The sequence below is a fragment of the Formica exsecta genome, unplaced genomic scaffold (assembly GCF_003651465.1).
Source record: "Formica exsecta isolate Colony F162 unplaced genomic scaffold, ASM365146v1 scaffold1584, whole genome shotgun sequence".
NCBI classification, from domain to species: domain Eukaryota; kingdom Metazoa; phylum Arthropoda; class Insecta; order Hymenoptera; family Formicidae; genus Formica; species Formica exsecta.
The window spans coordinates 6,041-20,681 of NW_021848907.1; the positions used below are offsets into that span (position 1 = coordinate 6,041).

The 14,641-nt window shown below is 27.8% G+C and overlaps 1 protein-coding gene across 1 annotated transcript; it reads right to left on the minus strand.

Annotated features, from left to right (window-relative positions):
• Nucleotides 1–1,206: 1,206 nt before the first annotated feature.
• LOC115233054 (serine-rich adhesin for platelets-like) lies at nucleotides 1,207–9,659 on the minus strand. Its single transcript, XM_029803262.1, is given in 11 exon segments — nucleotides 1,207–2,112; nucleotides 2,114–2,972; nucleotides 3,495–3,656; nucleotides 4,351–4,512; nucleotides 5,216–5,377; nucleotides 5,844–6,005; nucleotides 6,697–6,858; nucleotides 7,545–7,712; nucleotides 8,385–8,546; nucleotides 8,614–8,781; nucleotides 9,474–9,659. Coding segments are annotated over 10 exon segments (2,343 nt in total). The 5' UTR covers nucleotides 8,760–8,781; nucleotides 9,474–9,659; the 3' UTR covers nucleotides 1,207–1,914.
• Nucleotides 9,660–14,641: the final 4,982 nt, after the last annotated feature.

Consider the following 14,641-nt stretch of genomic DNA (forward strand, 5'->3'; position numbering starts at 1 on the left):
TGAAAAGTTTAAAATGACAAAAAATACTTTTAAAAGCTTTTAGAGCAATAAAAACTTTGTTATTATGAAGTAAAAAATAATGTTAATTTTGATATAGTTTTTCTTTTTTTTTAATTTTAGTGTTGAATATTATATGCAAAATTATAGTACCAACAAACAATCGAAAAATCTGTCTGCTCGACGATATTACGATACTCTGTCAGAGAGCGTGCTCTCGTTTGAAATTGCCAATACGTATGTAGCAAGCAAAAAGATAAAAGATTTTTATAATCTATAATCTATATTATCACGAAGTTCAGAATTACAATAAGAACAAGAAACCGCTATTCGTAAATTTTATGATAAAATATGAAAATGATAAGAAGATTGTAATATTATTTATAAATTCTAAAGAAATATTTTTCTTGTAGTTAGAAACAACAGAAATGAATAATGACAATATTTTCAGCGACAGTCAGATGTCTCTGTCACTTTGTATCTCACAAAAGATCTTACCTTTTTCTTGTCGAGTTACTTTTGAATTATTTATTCCTAACAAAAGCAAAGCATAAGAAGAATAGCAGTTACATAAAATAATGATGAAACATTAGCAAAACAGAATTGTTGGTGTACCCATATAAAGAATGTAACATGTTTAACCGGAATTTTAATGAATCTTTAAAACAATTATTATAAGACTGTCCCGTCTTATTGAATCATTTTGTTCGTTGAAATTAGTACAATTATTTTTTTAAATATGTATATTCTTTTGATGTAAGATACAATATGAAATTACGCAATTAATAAAAAGCGCGTCACATAACTAAGTTTTGCGGCTGTAGTTATATAAACGAGCGTTACTGATCACTTGCATCATTATCGGCATATATCTAAAAAGCAAATAACAAATATTTTCTATCGTAAAGAAACGTAACGTTACACCAAATGAAAATATAATGACATAAATTAATTTATTACTAACAAGCCGCCTGAAAAGATCATGTGAAAAGGTATAAATAAAGGAAAAATAAGCATACCGTAAAAATTAAGTATATTTATGCAAAAAATTATTTTTAATAAAACATATATATAAGTGCTAATACAGATAAATTATAATTAAAATTTTAATAAAATCCTCGTTCATCATTCACACCACATATTTAATATTTAAGCAATTATCACTAATAATAAATTAACATTTACAATTTTGTCATTTTGCGTAATTTTTAATGCAAAGTTATTTATTATTTTGTTACTTGTAAGATTTTAATTAAAGTAATAGCAATTTTTCAGTTGTATAAGAACGATCGATGATATCAACGTAACGTAACGCAATGTCTAATGATTGAGCATTACGTGTCATTACGAAGATTTATACATATGCAATAATCGCGATCATTTGCCTAAAAATACAAATGTGATTACAAAATAAAATTTAGCAACAATACGAGATATTACCTATGTCAGAAGCCCTAATCAATGTGAATTTGTTTAATCATTCGTAACAGCACGCTGATTCAGCGCTCTTTTGACGTACGCTAAACAACACATTACACATTATATCCTGCAGACTTCACCGTTCGTTTTTAGTACAATGCAAGTAATGCATACAAAAATTTTATCACGTATTTATATCATAACTGTAAATTATTTGCAAATTGGCTTTCAGTATAAAATTAAACAAAATTATTTTTTGGATCAAAGTCAAAAAAGAATAATAAACTAACAATATAATTTAGCAACGTGGAAACGTAATTCGACACATTTAGCCTGGAAAATATCAATTATTTGTACTCATAAATTTCTGCAATATATTACAATCCGGTATGTACTCGAAAAAATACACATTGTTTAATCGAATATTGTTACGCCATACGCAATACAATAATTTGAAGTCTTGTCTACTCGAAAATTGTTATGTATAATCTTTATTGTCTAACAATCATATTTTCTTTGGCAATCGGTATCATCTTCTATCAAACGTCGTTTATGATAATCGATTTGATCTTGGGAGAACGTTTGTCCGATATTTTTCGCAGTGTTTTTAATGTGTTTTTCTAACGTTTCTTCGCTCAAAGGTTTGAAGGGAATAATTTTCATAATAATATTTGCCTCGATAAAAATATCTTTTACCAAGATATTCGGTCAAGACTCGTATAGTTGCATCGTGATCTAGTACCCGTTTCTCTAATTCGACAACGGTAGTCGCAAAAGTATCAAAGTGCATATCATCCTTATCCAAATACACAGATCGAAAATGGAAATAAAATAGAAATAGAAATAGGAATAGAGATAGAATTAATATTAACAGGATTATAAAACATTTCAAACATGTGAAAGATTTCTTTCGACGAATTTTTATATCCGTATCTTGAATATATTCCGGTTTTTTGTTTTTTTCAGCTTTATCATACGTTATCATATATTTCGAAGCAACTTTATTAATAACCATCATTACTAACTGTGGTAATATTAGGAAAAGGAATATTAGAATTCTGCAAGCAAGTTTGGATATTACGTTCAAATATTTCCACTGTAATGATTTATCTTTAGACACTGATGTTGATGTAAATTTTTCAAGGAATTTCACAAATACCTCATCGTTCATAGCTTCCGCTTGATCGTCTGTTGGCTCAGATGCAGGTGAATCTGATGTATTATCGTGAATATCTGCCGTTAAATCCATAGATTCCTCTGCTTTCGTATTTATTATTTGACATTTATCTTGATTTTCTTTCGGTTTATTGTCACTGTCATTCTTCTGAGTGGATTCTTGCGATGATTGAGATTTTAGCTCGAGTGTGGATTTGGATGTACTCGGTTGTGCGATTTCAGTAGCGTTCGATTCCGTACCGGACGATTTCATAGGAGACGATTCTGTAGTAGACGGTTCCGTAGTAGACGATTCCGGTAAGTTTAATGTTTTGGTTTCAGATGAATAGTTACATTTTGTAACATTTGTGCCTGCATCATTGTCTACTAATACCTGGCCTCTATCGATTTTTAAAATGAAAAAACGCTTGATTAATGACATGCAATATCTTATCTTTCTTAGTTAATCGTATGTGTTAGATTTCGAATTGTTACGTTACGTTAAATAAAGACAGTTCAAACTTTTAATTATATATTAGAAATTATTTCTCTAAATTTTATTTTTAATAATTACAGTAAATGCAAATACTATTATTTATGTAAATAAATTTTTAGTTCTGCATTTTGCTATCTCAAACAATTTAATGTTGTATAAAAATTATTTTAAATGCAAGAATATTTCCCTCGAAAATTATAATTTTTGATTATATAAGAAAATAAAACGCGCATATACAGTGTTATTCTAAACAATTTTTAATAGTTCAAACAAACCCGAATTATTAAAAAAAATAAAGACAATTAAATAAAATTTTGTTTATAGATTAATATTAATCTCATTACAAATTATAATAATTATATTATTTTTTAATATTGCATAAGATGCAATATTAGTTTGAAGTAATTCTAATCGAAAAATATAATACCTAACATTATCTGTCCGACTTGGTGAACCCTGCTCGACGGATGTCTTCAATGCATCATGCTTCGATATAGAGGGCGACGGCGATTTCTCGTTAGACTTGGGGTAGTTCTCAATATCAGAAGATTCGTGCTGCTTCTCCATAATATCAGATTCTGAAGATTTGCTGCAAAAAAAACACCGATTTGTTAATAACGTAGTTACAATGATATATCCATTCTGCGAATCGAAACATAAATTTGAGAAACTATTAGTTGATGAATTTATTTGATATTTGTTTAGTCTCTCTCTCTCTCTTATAAATGAATAATGTAAAGCTTAAAAAAGAATTTGTAAAATGATATGTCAGAGTGAAACAAATGAACATATATAATAACGTTAAGACAAACCAGAATAAAACATTAAACGCTTTTTCAACTCAGCGATATAAATACATAATATAAAAACATAAACTTTCTAATTATATTAATCTTAAATTATATTTCCTAAATCTTCCAATACTTGTATGATAATCGTTGCGATTTACATTTCAAAATTATTATTATTGAAAAAGCTACATCCCAAAAAATTTGCTAAACATTGTTTTTATCTATCTTTATAATCTCGAAATATATTTTTCCCAAAAATATAAATTAATACAAAAATGGTGTTACAGAATCTGCTTTTTATACATTTTTAATATCTTTATTATTTTTACCTTTATTATATTTCTTTTTCTGAATTGCGTTTGTATATTCTTGTCACGCTCCGATTACAGACTGATATTAATTTCATTATAAATTTTAATAATAATATTAAATTTTAATATCGCGTAGTATGCGATATTAGTTTGAAATTGTTTCAATCGAAGAGTATCATACCTATCATAGTTTTTTCGATTTGATGAAGCCTGCTCGGCGGACATCTCCGGAACATCATGCTTCGGTATAGAGGGAGGCGACGATTTGTCATCTGACTCGGTGAAATTTTCGATATTCGAAGATTCGGACTGCTTCTCCACTTCAGATTGTAAAAGTTTATTACTATGAAGAAAACACCGATCTGTTAATAATATAGTTACATTGACATCTGTTTATATTTTTATATTACGTCCCTATCCATTGCGCGAATCGGTACATGTACTCGAAAAGCTTCTAGCCATTAAATTTATTTGATATTTTCTTAGTCTTACAAATAAATAATGTAAAGTTTAAGAAAAAATTTTTTTTAATGTTATGTCAGTTTGAAACAAATAAATATATGATCGCGTTAAGACAAATCAGAATAAAGCAATAAACGATTCTCAACTCAGCAATATAAAACTATAATATAAAGACATAAAATTTCCAATTATATTAACTTAAAACATTATTTTCTAAATCTTCTAATACTTGTTTGTATGATAATCGTTACGATTTACATTTTAAAATTATTATTATTGGAAAAGCTCTATCTCGAAAAATCTGCTAAACGTTGTCTTTATCTATTTTTATAATCTTGAGAAATAAATTCCTTCCAAAAATATAAATTAATTTAAAAACATTACAAAAGCTGTTTTTTTTAAATACATATTAAATATCCTTATTATTTTTGCCTTTTTTTCTGAAACGCAAATGTATATTCTTGTCTCACTCCAATTACAGATTAATATTAATTTCATTATAAATTTTAACAATAATATAAAATTTTAATATCGCGTAGTATGCGATATTAGTTTGAAATTGTTCCAATCGACGAGTATAATACCTATCATAGCCTTCTCGATTTGATGAAGCCTGCTCGGCGGACATCTCCGGATCATTATGCCTCGGTATAGAGGGAGGCGACGATTTATCATCCGACTCAGTGGAATTTTCGATATTCGAAGATTCGGGCTGCTCCTCCATAGTATCAGATTGTAAAGACTTTCTACGAAAAAAACGCCGATTTGTTAATAACATAGTTACATTGACATATGTTTATATTTTATTATGTCTATATCTATTCTGCCGAAACATGTACTCGAGTAATTTTAAGTCGATGAAGTTATTTGATATTTGTTTAGTCTCTCTCTCTCTCTTATAAATGAATAATGTAAAGCTTAAAAAAGAATTTGTAAAATGATATGTCAGAGTGAAACAAAAGATTGAGAAATAAATTCCTTCCAAAAATATAAATTAATTTAAAAACATTACAAAAGCTGTTTTTTTTAAATACATATTAAATATCCTTATTATTTTTGCCTTTTTTTCTGAAACGCAAATGTATATTCTTGTCTCACTCCAATTACAGATTAATATTAATTTCATTATAAATTTTAACAATAATATAAAATTTTAATATCGCGTAGTATGCGATATTAGTTTGAAATTGTTCCAATCGACGAGTATAATACCTATCATAGCCTTCTCGATTTGATGAAGCCTGCTCGGCGGACATCTCCGGATCATTATGCCTCGGTATAGAGGGAGGCGACGATTTATCATCCGACTCAGTGGAATTTTCGATATTCGAAGATTCGGGCTGCTCCTCCATAGTATCAGATTGTAAAGACTTTCTACGAAAAAAACGCCGATTTGTTAATAACATAGTTACATTGACATATGGTTATATTTTATTATGTCTATATCTATTCTGCCGAAACATGTACTCGAGTAATTTTAAGTCGATGAAGTTATTTGATATTTGTTTAGTCTCTCTCTCTCTCTCTTACAAATGAATAATGTAAAGCTTAAAAAAGAATTTGCAAAATGAGATGTCAGAGTGAAACAAAAGACAAACCAAACAAATTAAGCAATAAACGTTTTTTACGTCTGCTATATAAAGTTACAACCCGAGCATAAAATTTCTAATAATTTTAACTTTGAATATTTTTTTAAACTCTTTTAAGTATTTGTTAGTTTGATAATAATTGTGTTTTAAATTAAAACATTATTTTTAATGAAAAAGTTCCTATTTCCGAAATATTTGCTAAACATTGTTTTTATCTATCTTTATAATCTTGAAATATATTTTTTCCAAAAATATAAATTAATTCAAAAGCGTTACAAAATTTGTTTTTTATACATTTTTAATATCTTTATTATCTTTACCTTCTTCTTCTGAAACACAAATGTATATTCTGGTCTCGCTCCAATTACAGTTTAATATTTATTTCATTATAAATTTTAACAATAATATAAATTCTTAATATAGCGTAGTATGCAATATTATTAGTTTGAAATCGTTCCAATCGAAGAGTATAATACCTATCATAGTTTTCTCGATTTGATAAAGCCTGCTCGGCGGATATCTCCGGATCGTCATGTTTCGGTATAGAGGGAGGCGACGATTTCTCATCCGACTCAGTGGAATTTTCGATATTCGAAGATTCAGACTGCTCCTCCATAGTATCAGATCGTAAAGATTTTCTACGAAAATAACGCCGATTTGTTAATAACATAATTACATTGACATATGTTTATATTTTATTATGTTTATATCTATTCTGCCGAAACATGTATTCAAAGAACTTTAAATCGATGAATTTATTTGATATTTGTTTAGTCTCTCTCTCTCTCTCTCTCTTACAAATGAATAATGTAAAGCTTAAGAGAGAATTTGCAAAATGAGATGTTAGAGTGAAGCAGAAGACAAACCAAACAAATTAAGCAATAAACGTTTTTTAAGTATGCTATATAAAGTTACAACACGAACATAAAATTTCTAATAATTTTAAACATTTTTCTGAACTCTTTTAAATATTTGTTAGTGTGCTAATCATTGCGTTTTATATTACAATATTATTTTTAATGAAAAAGTTCCAACTTCCGAAATATTTGCTAAACATTGTTTTTATCTATCTTTATAATCTTGAAATATATTTTTCCCAAAAATGTAAATTAATCCAAAAGCGTTACAAAATCTGTTTTTTATACATTTTTAATATCTTTATTATCTTTACCTTTTTCTTCTGAAACGCAGATGTATATTCTGGTCTCGCTCCAATTACAGTTTAATATTTATTTCATTATAAATTTTAACAATAATATAAATTCTTAATATCGCGTAGTATGCGATATTAGTTTGAAATTTTTCCAATCGAAGAGTATAATACCTATCATAGTCTTCTCGATTTGATGAAGCCTGCTCGGCGGACATCTCCGGATCATCATGCCTCGGTATAGAGGAAGGCGACGATTTATCATCCGACTCATTGTCAGTGGAATTTTCGATATTCGAAGATTGGGGCTGCTCCTCCATAGTATCAGATTGTAAAGATTTTCTAGAAAAAAGACATCGATTTGTTAATAACATAGTTACATTGACATATGTTTATATTTTATTATGTCTATATCTATTTTGCCGAAATATGTATTCGAGAAACTTTAAGTCGATGAATTTATTTAATATTTGTTTAGTCTCTCTCTCTCTTGCAAATGAATAATGTAGAGCTTAAAAGAGAATTTGCAAAATGAGATGTTAGAGTGAAGCAGAAGACAAACTAAACAAATTAAGCAATAAACGTTTTTTAAGTATGCTATATAATGTCACAAACATAAAATTTCTAATAATTTTAAACATTTTTTTGAACTCTTTTAAATATTTGTTAGTGTGCTAATCATTGCGTTTTATATTACAATATTATTTTTAATGAAAAAGTTCCAACTTCCGAAATATTTGCTAAACATTGTTTTTATCTATCTTTACAGTCTTGAAATTTATTTTTCCCAAAAATATAAATTAATCCAAAAGCGTTACAAAATCTGTTTTTTCTTATACATTATTAATATTTTTATTATCTTTACCTTCTTCTTCTGAAACGCAAATGTATATTCTGGTCTCGCTCCAATTACAGATTAATATTTATTTCATTACAAATTTTAACAATAATATAAATTGTATTGCGTAGTATGCGATATTAGTTTGAAATTGTTCTAATCGAAGAGTATAATACCTATCATAGTCTTCTCGATTTGATGAAGCCTGCTCGGCGGACATCTCCGGATCATCATGCTTCGGTATAGAGGCAGGCGACGATTTCTCATCCGACTCAGTGGAATTTTCGATATTCGAAGATTCAGACTGCTCCTCCATAGTATCAGATCGTAAAGATTTTCTACGAAAATAACGCCGATTTGTTAATAACATAATTACATAATTTTTCCAATCGAAGAGTACAATACCTATCATAGTCTTCTCGATTTGATGAAGCCTGCTCGGCGAACATCTCCGGATCATCATGCCTCGGTATAGAGGAAGGCGACGATTTCTCATCCGACTCATTGTCAGTGGAATTTTCGATATGCGAAGATTTGGGCTGCTCCTCCATAGTATCAGATTGTAAAGATTTTCTAGAAAAAAAACATCGATTTGTTAATAACATAGTTACATTGACATATGTTTATATTTTATTATGTCTATATCTATTTTGCCGAAATATGTATTCGAGAAACTTTAAGTCGATGAATTTATTTAATATTTGTTTAGTCTCTCTCTCTCTTGCAAATGAATAATGTAGAGCTTAAAAGAGAATTTGCAAAATGAGATGTTAGAGTGAAGCAATAGACAAACTAAACAAATTAAGCAATAAACGTTTTTTAAGTATGCTATATAAAGTCACAACACGAACATAAAATTTCTAATAATTTTAAACATTTTTCTGAACTCTTTTAAATATTTGTTAGTGTGCTAATTATTGGAGTGAAACAAGAGACAAACCAAACAAATTAAGCAATAAACGTTTTTTAAGTCTGCTATATAAAGTTACAACACGAACATAAAATTTCTAATAATTTTAACTTTAAACATTTTTCTAAACTCTTTTAAATATTTGTTAGTGTAATAATAATTGCGTTTTATATTACAATATTATTTTTAATGGAAAAGTTCCAACCTCCGAAATATTTGCTAAACATTGTTTTTATCTATTTCTGTGATCTTAAAAATATATATTTTTTTTTAAATATAAATTAATCCAAAAATGTTACAATATCTGTTTTTTCTCATTCATTATTAATATCTTTGTTATCTTTATTTTCTTTACCTGAAGTGCGGCTGTATGCTCTTGTCGTCTCGATTACAGACGATGCAAATATGTATGAAATCACAAGTCGTTAAGAATTGTTATCCGGTCTTGCAAATACAATAGGAAAGGGAGAGTTTGAAACTATACCAGCAGTCTAATTAGAATGTAACTGCCACAATATATACATCGAGAAACACGTCAAGTGTCCTCGACACTCATGAAACAAATTTAACGAAAATATATGCGTTATTTACTGTTTTTCTTTTATTTTTTTTACCGTGTTTCGATTCTCTGCCATGTTGACAACATATTAGGTCAAATTGGCCGACAGTCTGGATTCACTCGTTCCTTCTTTATACAGAACTATCATTTGATTTTGATGTTTCTAATTTTTAAGAGACAGTCTCTACTTCTACTCGAATATCTATCAGCAAGAATAAAAAGCTTTAAATGCAACGCAATTTTAATGCTAAAATTCAATTACTTTTATTTTACGTGTAAACTTTTATTTGAAAAAACATATATTTAAAATAAATACTATTATCTTATTGTCCAAATTTTTTAAAAAAATTTATAATATTTAATATATTATAATATTTAAAAATTGAAAGATATTTTGTGATTTATGCCGCGTCGTATGATACATGATGGCTTTATCATAATATCGTAACAGAAGCGCGTTTTTTCGTAGATGTTGAAAAACGTATCTGCAATAATAATTAGAAAGTGAGTGACGTAATAATTTATATAGAAAATTTTCGCGAAATATGTATATTTTAATATTATTTAATATTTATGTAGTATTTGTAGTTATTTGATTGCGGCGCAATTCTATTTCCTATGCTGTGAAATTTCAAGCACTTAGAAAATGCTTTCTACATCAGCGACTGCAAATTTGCATTCATATTGTTCAAGCATTTTTAGATATAGATAGATATATAGTCAGTCGCTTTTGTTATAATTTTTTTTTAGCGTTATTCAAACAAATAGTATTGATTATATAGTTTATTATTTAAATATTTGAAATTTCGTATAACTTTTTTAAACTTCTTTTAAATGACTAATGCTATGAATTACCTTGTTTTTACTCGCAAGGTTTTATTTAAAGAGGAAGATATCTCTTTAAAAAGAATATTATTATCTTATCTCACAATTAACATCTTGTTTTAGACACACACATAGTTATTTATTTGTAAATATATAAAAAGTACAAATACAAAGTGGCAACATCATAATTTAATTTTTATCCATAATCTAAAATTTCTTACTATGTTTAATAATTGGTATTACACACATTACATGTAAAAAAATAAAAAAGGTTAAGCAAAATATAGTTTTTAAAAATATAACTCACAAGTTCAATGAGCTTTAAAAGAATTCGTAATCTAGAGCCAGAATGTATATGATAGTTAATACATATTAATACATACACACTTTTTCTTTTATAATCTATTCAGATTATATTCAATTTACCGGATTTATAGTTTATTCTGAGTTATTTCAAGACATCTCACACTTGTCAGATTTTTCTTAATTTTTACTTAACACACATTCTAATCTACAACATTAATTATTTATATATTTAAAAAAAACACGTCTTTTACAAATCAAAATCTATAGTTTTAGAATTAATAAAAGAATACGAAATATTTTTTTGCAAGCGTATTTTGCATAAGAACTATCGATGTAGTAGCAACGTAGCATAGCGTAACACGTAATGTTTGAACGTGTCATTACAAAGATTTATACATATTCAATGACCATGATTGCTCGCTTATAAATCGTCGTAAATTCAAGTAATAACAAAAAGAAAGTTAGCGAAGTCAGAGATATTACATATACTCGGAGTCCTAATCAATGTAAATTCGCTTAACCGTGCGTAACAGCTGATTACGCGTTTCATCGGACATATACTAAACGACACACATTACACATCATCTCCTGCAAAAACCACGTTTTTGCACCTTTTTAATCCGGAAGTAATGCGTAAAAAAATGTTATCATCCGTTCAGAACAACGGACCATCATCTCCTGCAAAAACCACGTTTTTGCACCTTTTTAATCCGAAAGTAATGCGTAAAAAAATGTTATCATCCGTTCAGAACAACGGACCGTGATTATGAATTACATATAAGTTGACTTTTATCAAAATTAAAAGTCGCATACTTTTTCATTGATTATGTCAAAATTATATTTTGACACTAAAATAATATACGCATATAAACAATGCGGGAGGAAATCGATATATCTATAAAGCTTAAAAAATATTTTCGCTTATGTATATAATAGAAACTACCTGCAATCTTAAGATTATCGCAAGATGTTACAATCGAGAATATATACGGAGAAAAAAAAATACACATTATTTAATAGAATACTGTGTAGGCGTGATACAATAACTTTATCAGTCTTGTCGCTTTGGAATAAATACATATTTCTAGTATAATCTTTTTATTGTTCATCAATTATGTGAATAGGTTTTATATAGACTCTTTAGCGTATCGACATTACTTTCTAACAAATCTCGTTTAATAGGATTACTCTGTTTATTGGATAACATTAATCCGGCTAATTATACACTAAATCGTCTTCACTCAAATATTTGTAGGAAATAATTAATAATATTTGCGTCAACCAAATCAATATTTTACATTGCATTTTTTTCTGTCGCTTGGTCTTTTTTAAATTCTCTGTTATAATAAAACAGAAAAAAATCCACTTTTTTCAAGTAACTTAATTTTTTTGCATAATTTTCTGCGTGTATGATTTGTCGACATTTTAGCACCAATGAGAACTATTATTTTAAATCTGCTGAAGATATTCTATCAAGGCTTGTTCTTGGTCGAGAATCTGTTTCTCTAATACGATAAGAGCAATTGCAAAAGTTAAATTTATGATTTTGATCTTAATACAAGAATACAAATAAAATTTCAAATGAATTTATAATATAAAATAAAAATACCGACAATAATAAAAGTAATAAAATTAACAGTCAAGAGATAAAATTGTTGCAATTCGAAAAAGGACAAAATTTTCGAAATACTCTGTTCTCTTCTCAGTTCTTTTCTATCATATTCGACTTGTCTCATTTTACACAGACATTCCAGAATGAACAGACGGAATGCTTTCTCCGTAAATTGATAAGTTTTCGGTTTATTATCAGGTTTGTTTATATTACAGTATTTTGTAATATCTACAGTATTTATATTAGAGTATTCTTTCTCGAGCATATGTTCTATGAGAACTTGTTTTGCAATGTTCGCGTTTGCCTCGGAGGATTGGGATTTCAGATTAGTGTCAGATCTTAATGCACTTGTTTCCTTGCTCGTAACAACTTCACGATTCCCTTCGATCAGATTCAGAGAGATTGCGGAAATCAATTTTTGTAAGTCCTCATAATCTCTAATATCCTCGTTTGTCTTTAAGGATTGAGACTTCAGATTATTGTCAGATTTTGATGCACTTGTTTGCTTGCTCGTATTAACGTTACGATCCGACATGATCATACGGCGATTCTTAAAGATTCGGGAAATCAATTTTTTTAAGTCCTTTTCTTCAAATTCCATAAATTCATCTACTTTTACATTATTTGCTTGATCGTCTGCAGACATAAATGGTTTCTTATCTTCAATACATTTTGCTGAATCTATGAATATGAATGTTGCAATATCGTCATCCTTCGATGCGGATTCTATAGGTGGGGATGACATAGTATTGTCTCCCGTTGAGTTCACGGAGATTATTGTATCGTGGGTATCTTTCATTAAATTCGTGGACGTGACTGTAAAATCCGTGAATATAGATAAAGTCCTATTGTCGATATCCCCTGTTAAATCCGTAAAATTCTCCTATTTTTATATATATTCTTACCTGTTTGTCTGTAAGAGTAAGTACGGATATGGATCCCGTTGTTGATATTTAGGCTCCGAAATTGTTAAGTCGCAATTGTAATACTTTCTTGAGCTTATCGATTTCTGTTTGCAATTTCCATAAGCTTATGTAATCCTCGAATCTACAAATAAAAAGATAATTGATTAATGTTATTTGATATATTATATTTTAAATAATCGCACGTTTCAATATTTGGTTCATCATGTTACGTTAAAAAATGAATGCATTACATTTAAATATATTTAAATATCTGTAAAAAATATTTTTATATTATATTGTTGATGCTAATAATAAATGAAAATACTATGATTAATATTAATAAATTTATGCATTTTGTTTCACAATTCTATTCCAATTAATTGTGGCTTGCATAAAAATTGTTATATTGCAGAGATATTAGCTTGAAAATTATAATTTTTAATTTTACGAGAAAATGAGATATACAAATACAGAATTATTCCAAACTTTTTAATTATTAGCGCAAATTATTAAAAAACATAAGGACGAGCAAATAAATTTTGTTAATAGAATTATTAAATTTTATTTTGCAATATAAAGATCGCAATAATTTTTATCGAAAAGTTTATAAACTATCTATATAATGAATGCTTCCATTCAATATCCGTAGTTACTGGCTGCTTGTAAGTAAATTGCTAAATGTAAATTTTTGCAAATATTTTCAATTTGCTTTGTGAATGGAAGGCTAAACATCTACAATGATCTCTTGTTCAATTCCGAGACATTATAAATTCAAAGTCACAAATTGTTTCTTCGTAATACATTGAACAGGATCTAAAAAATATCTTTTGCGAAAAAAAATTTTTTAGATCTTGTTAATAACAATTCTTATTGCAAAAGGTGCAATAAAATGTGCAATAAAGCATGTATTTGAGAAACTTTTAACCGAAGAAATTATTTGATATTTGTTTATTTCTATTGCAAATAATTATTATAAAGGTTAGCAAAAATCTTTAAAAATTGGAATGTCAATGAGAGAAATAAATATATAATTGTATTAATTTCTTAATAATCTTTTATAAACATTTATTTGTGTAACAATCGTTGCATTTTATGTTTTATAATTATTATTGATCAAAAAATTTATCTTTAGTTCTGCTATAAATTTTTACTCATTTTTATTTTTGAATTAAGTTTTTAGAAATATAAACTAAGTCAAAAGCGTTAGAAGATCTGCTTGTTTCTATACGTCTTATGCTAGTACTAAATTGTGCGCGTATTCGTAATTTGTTTATAATTCATGAATAGTATGGATGGATGATCCGTTAATTTCAATC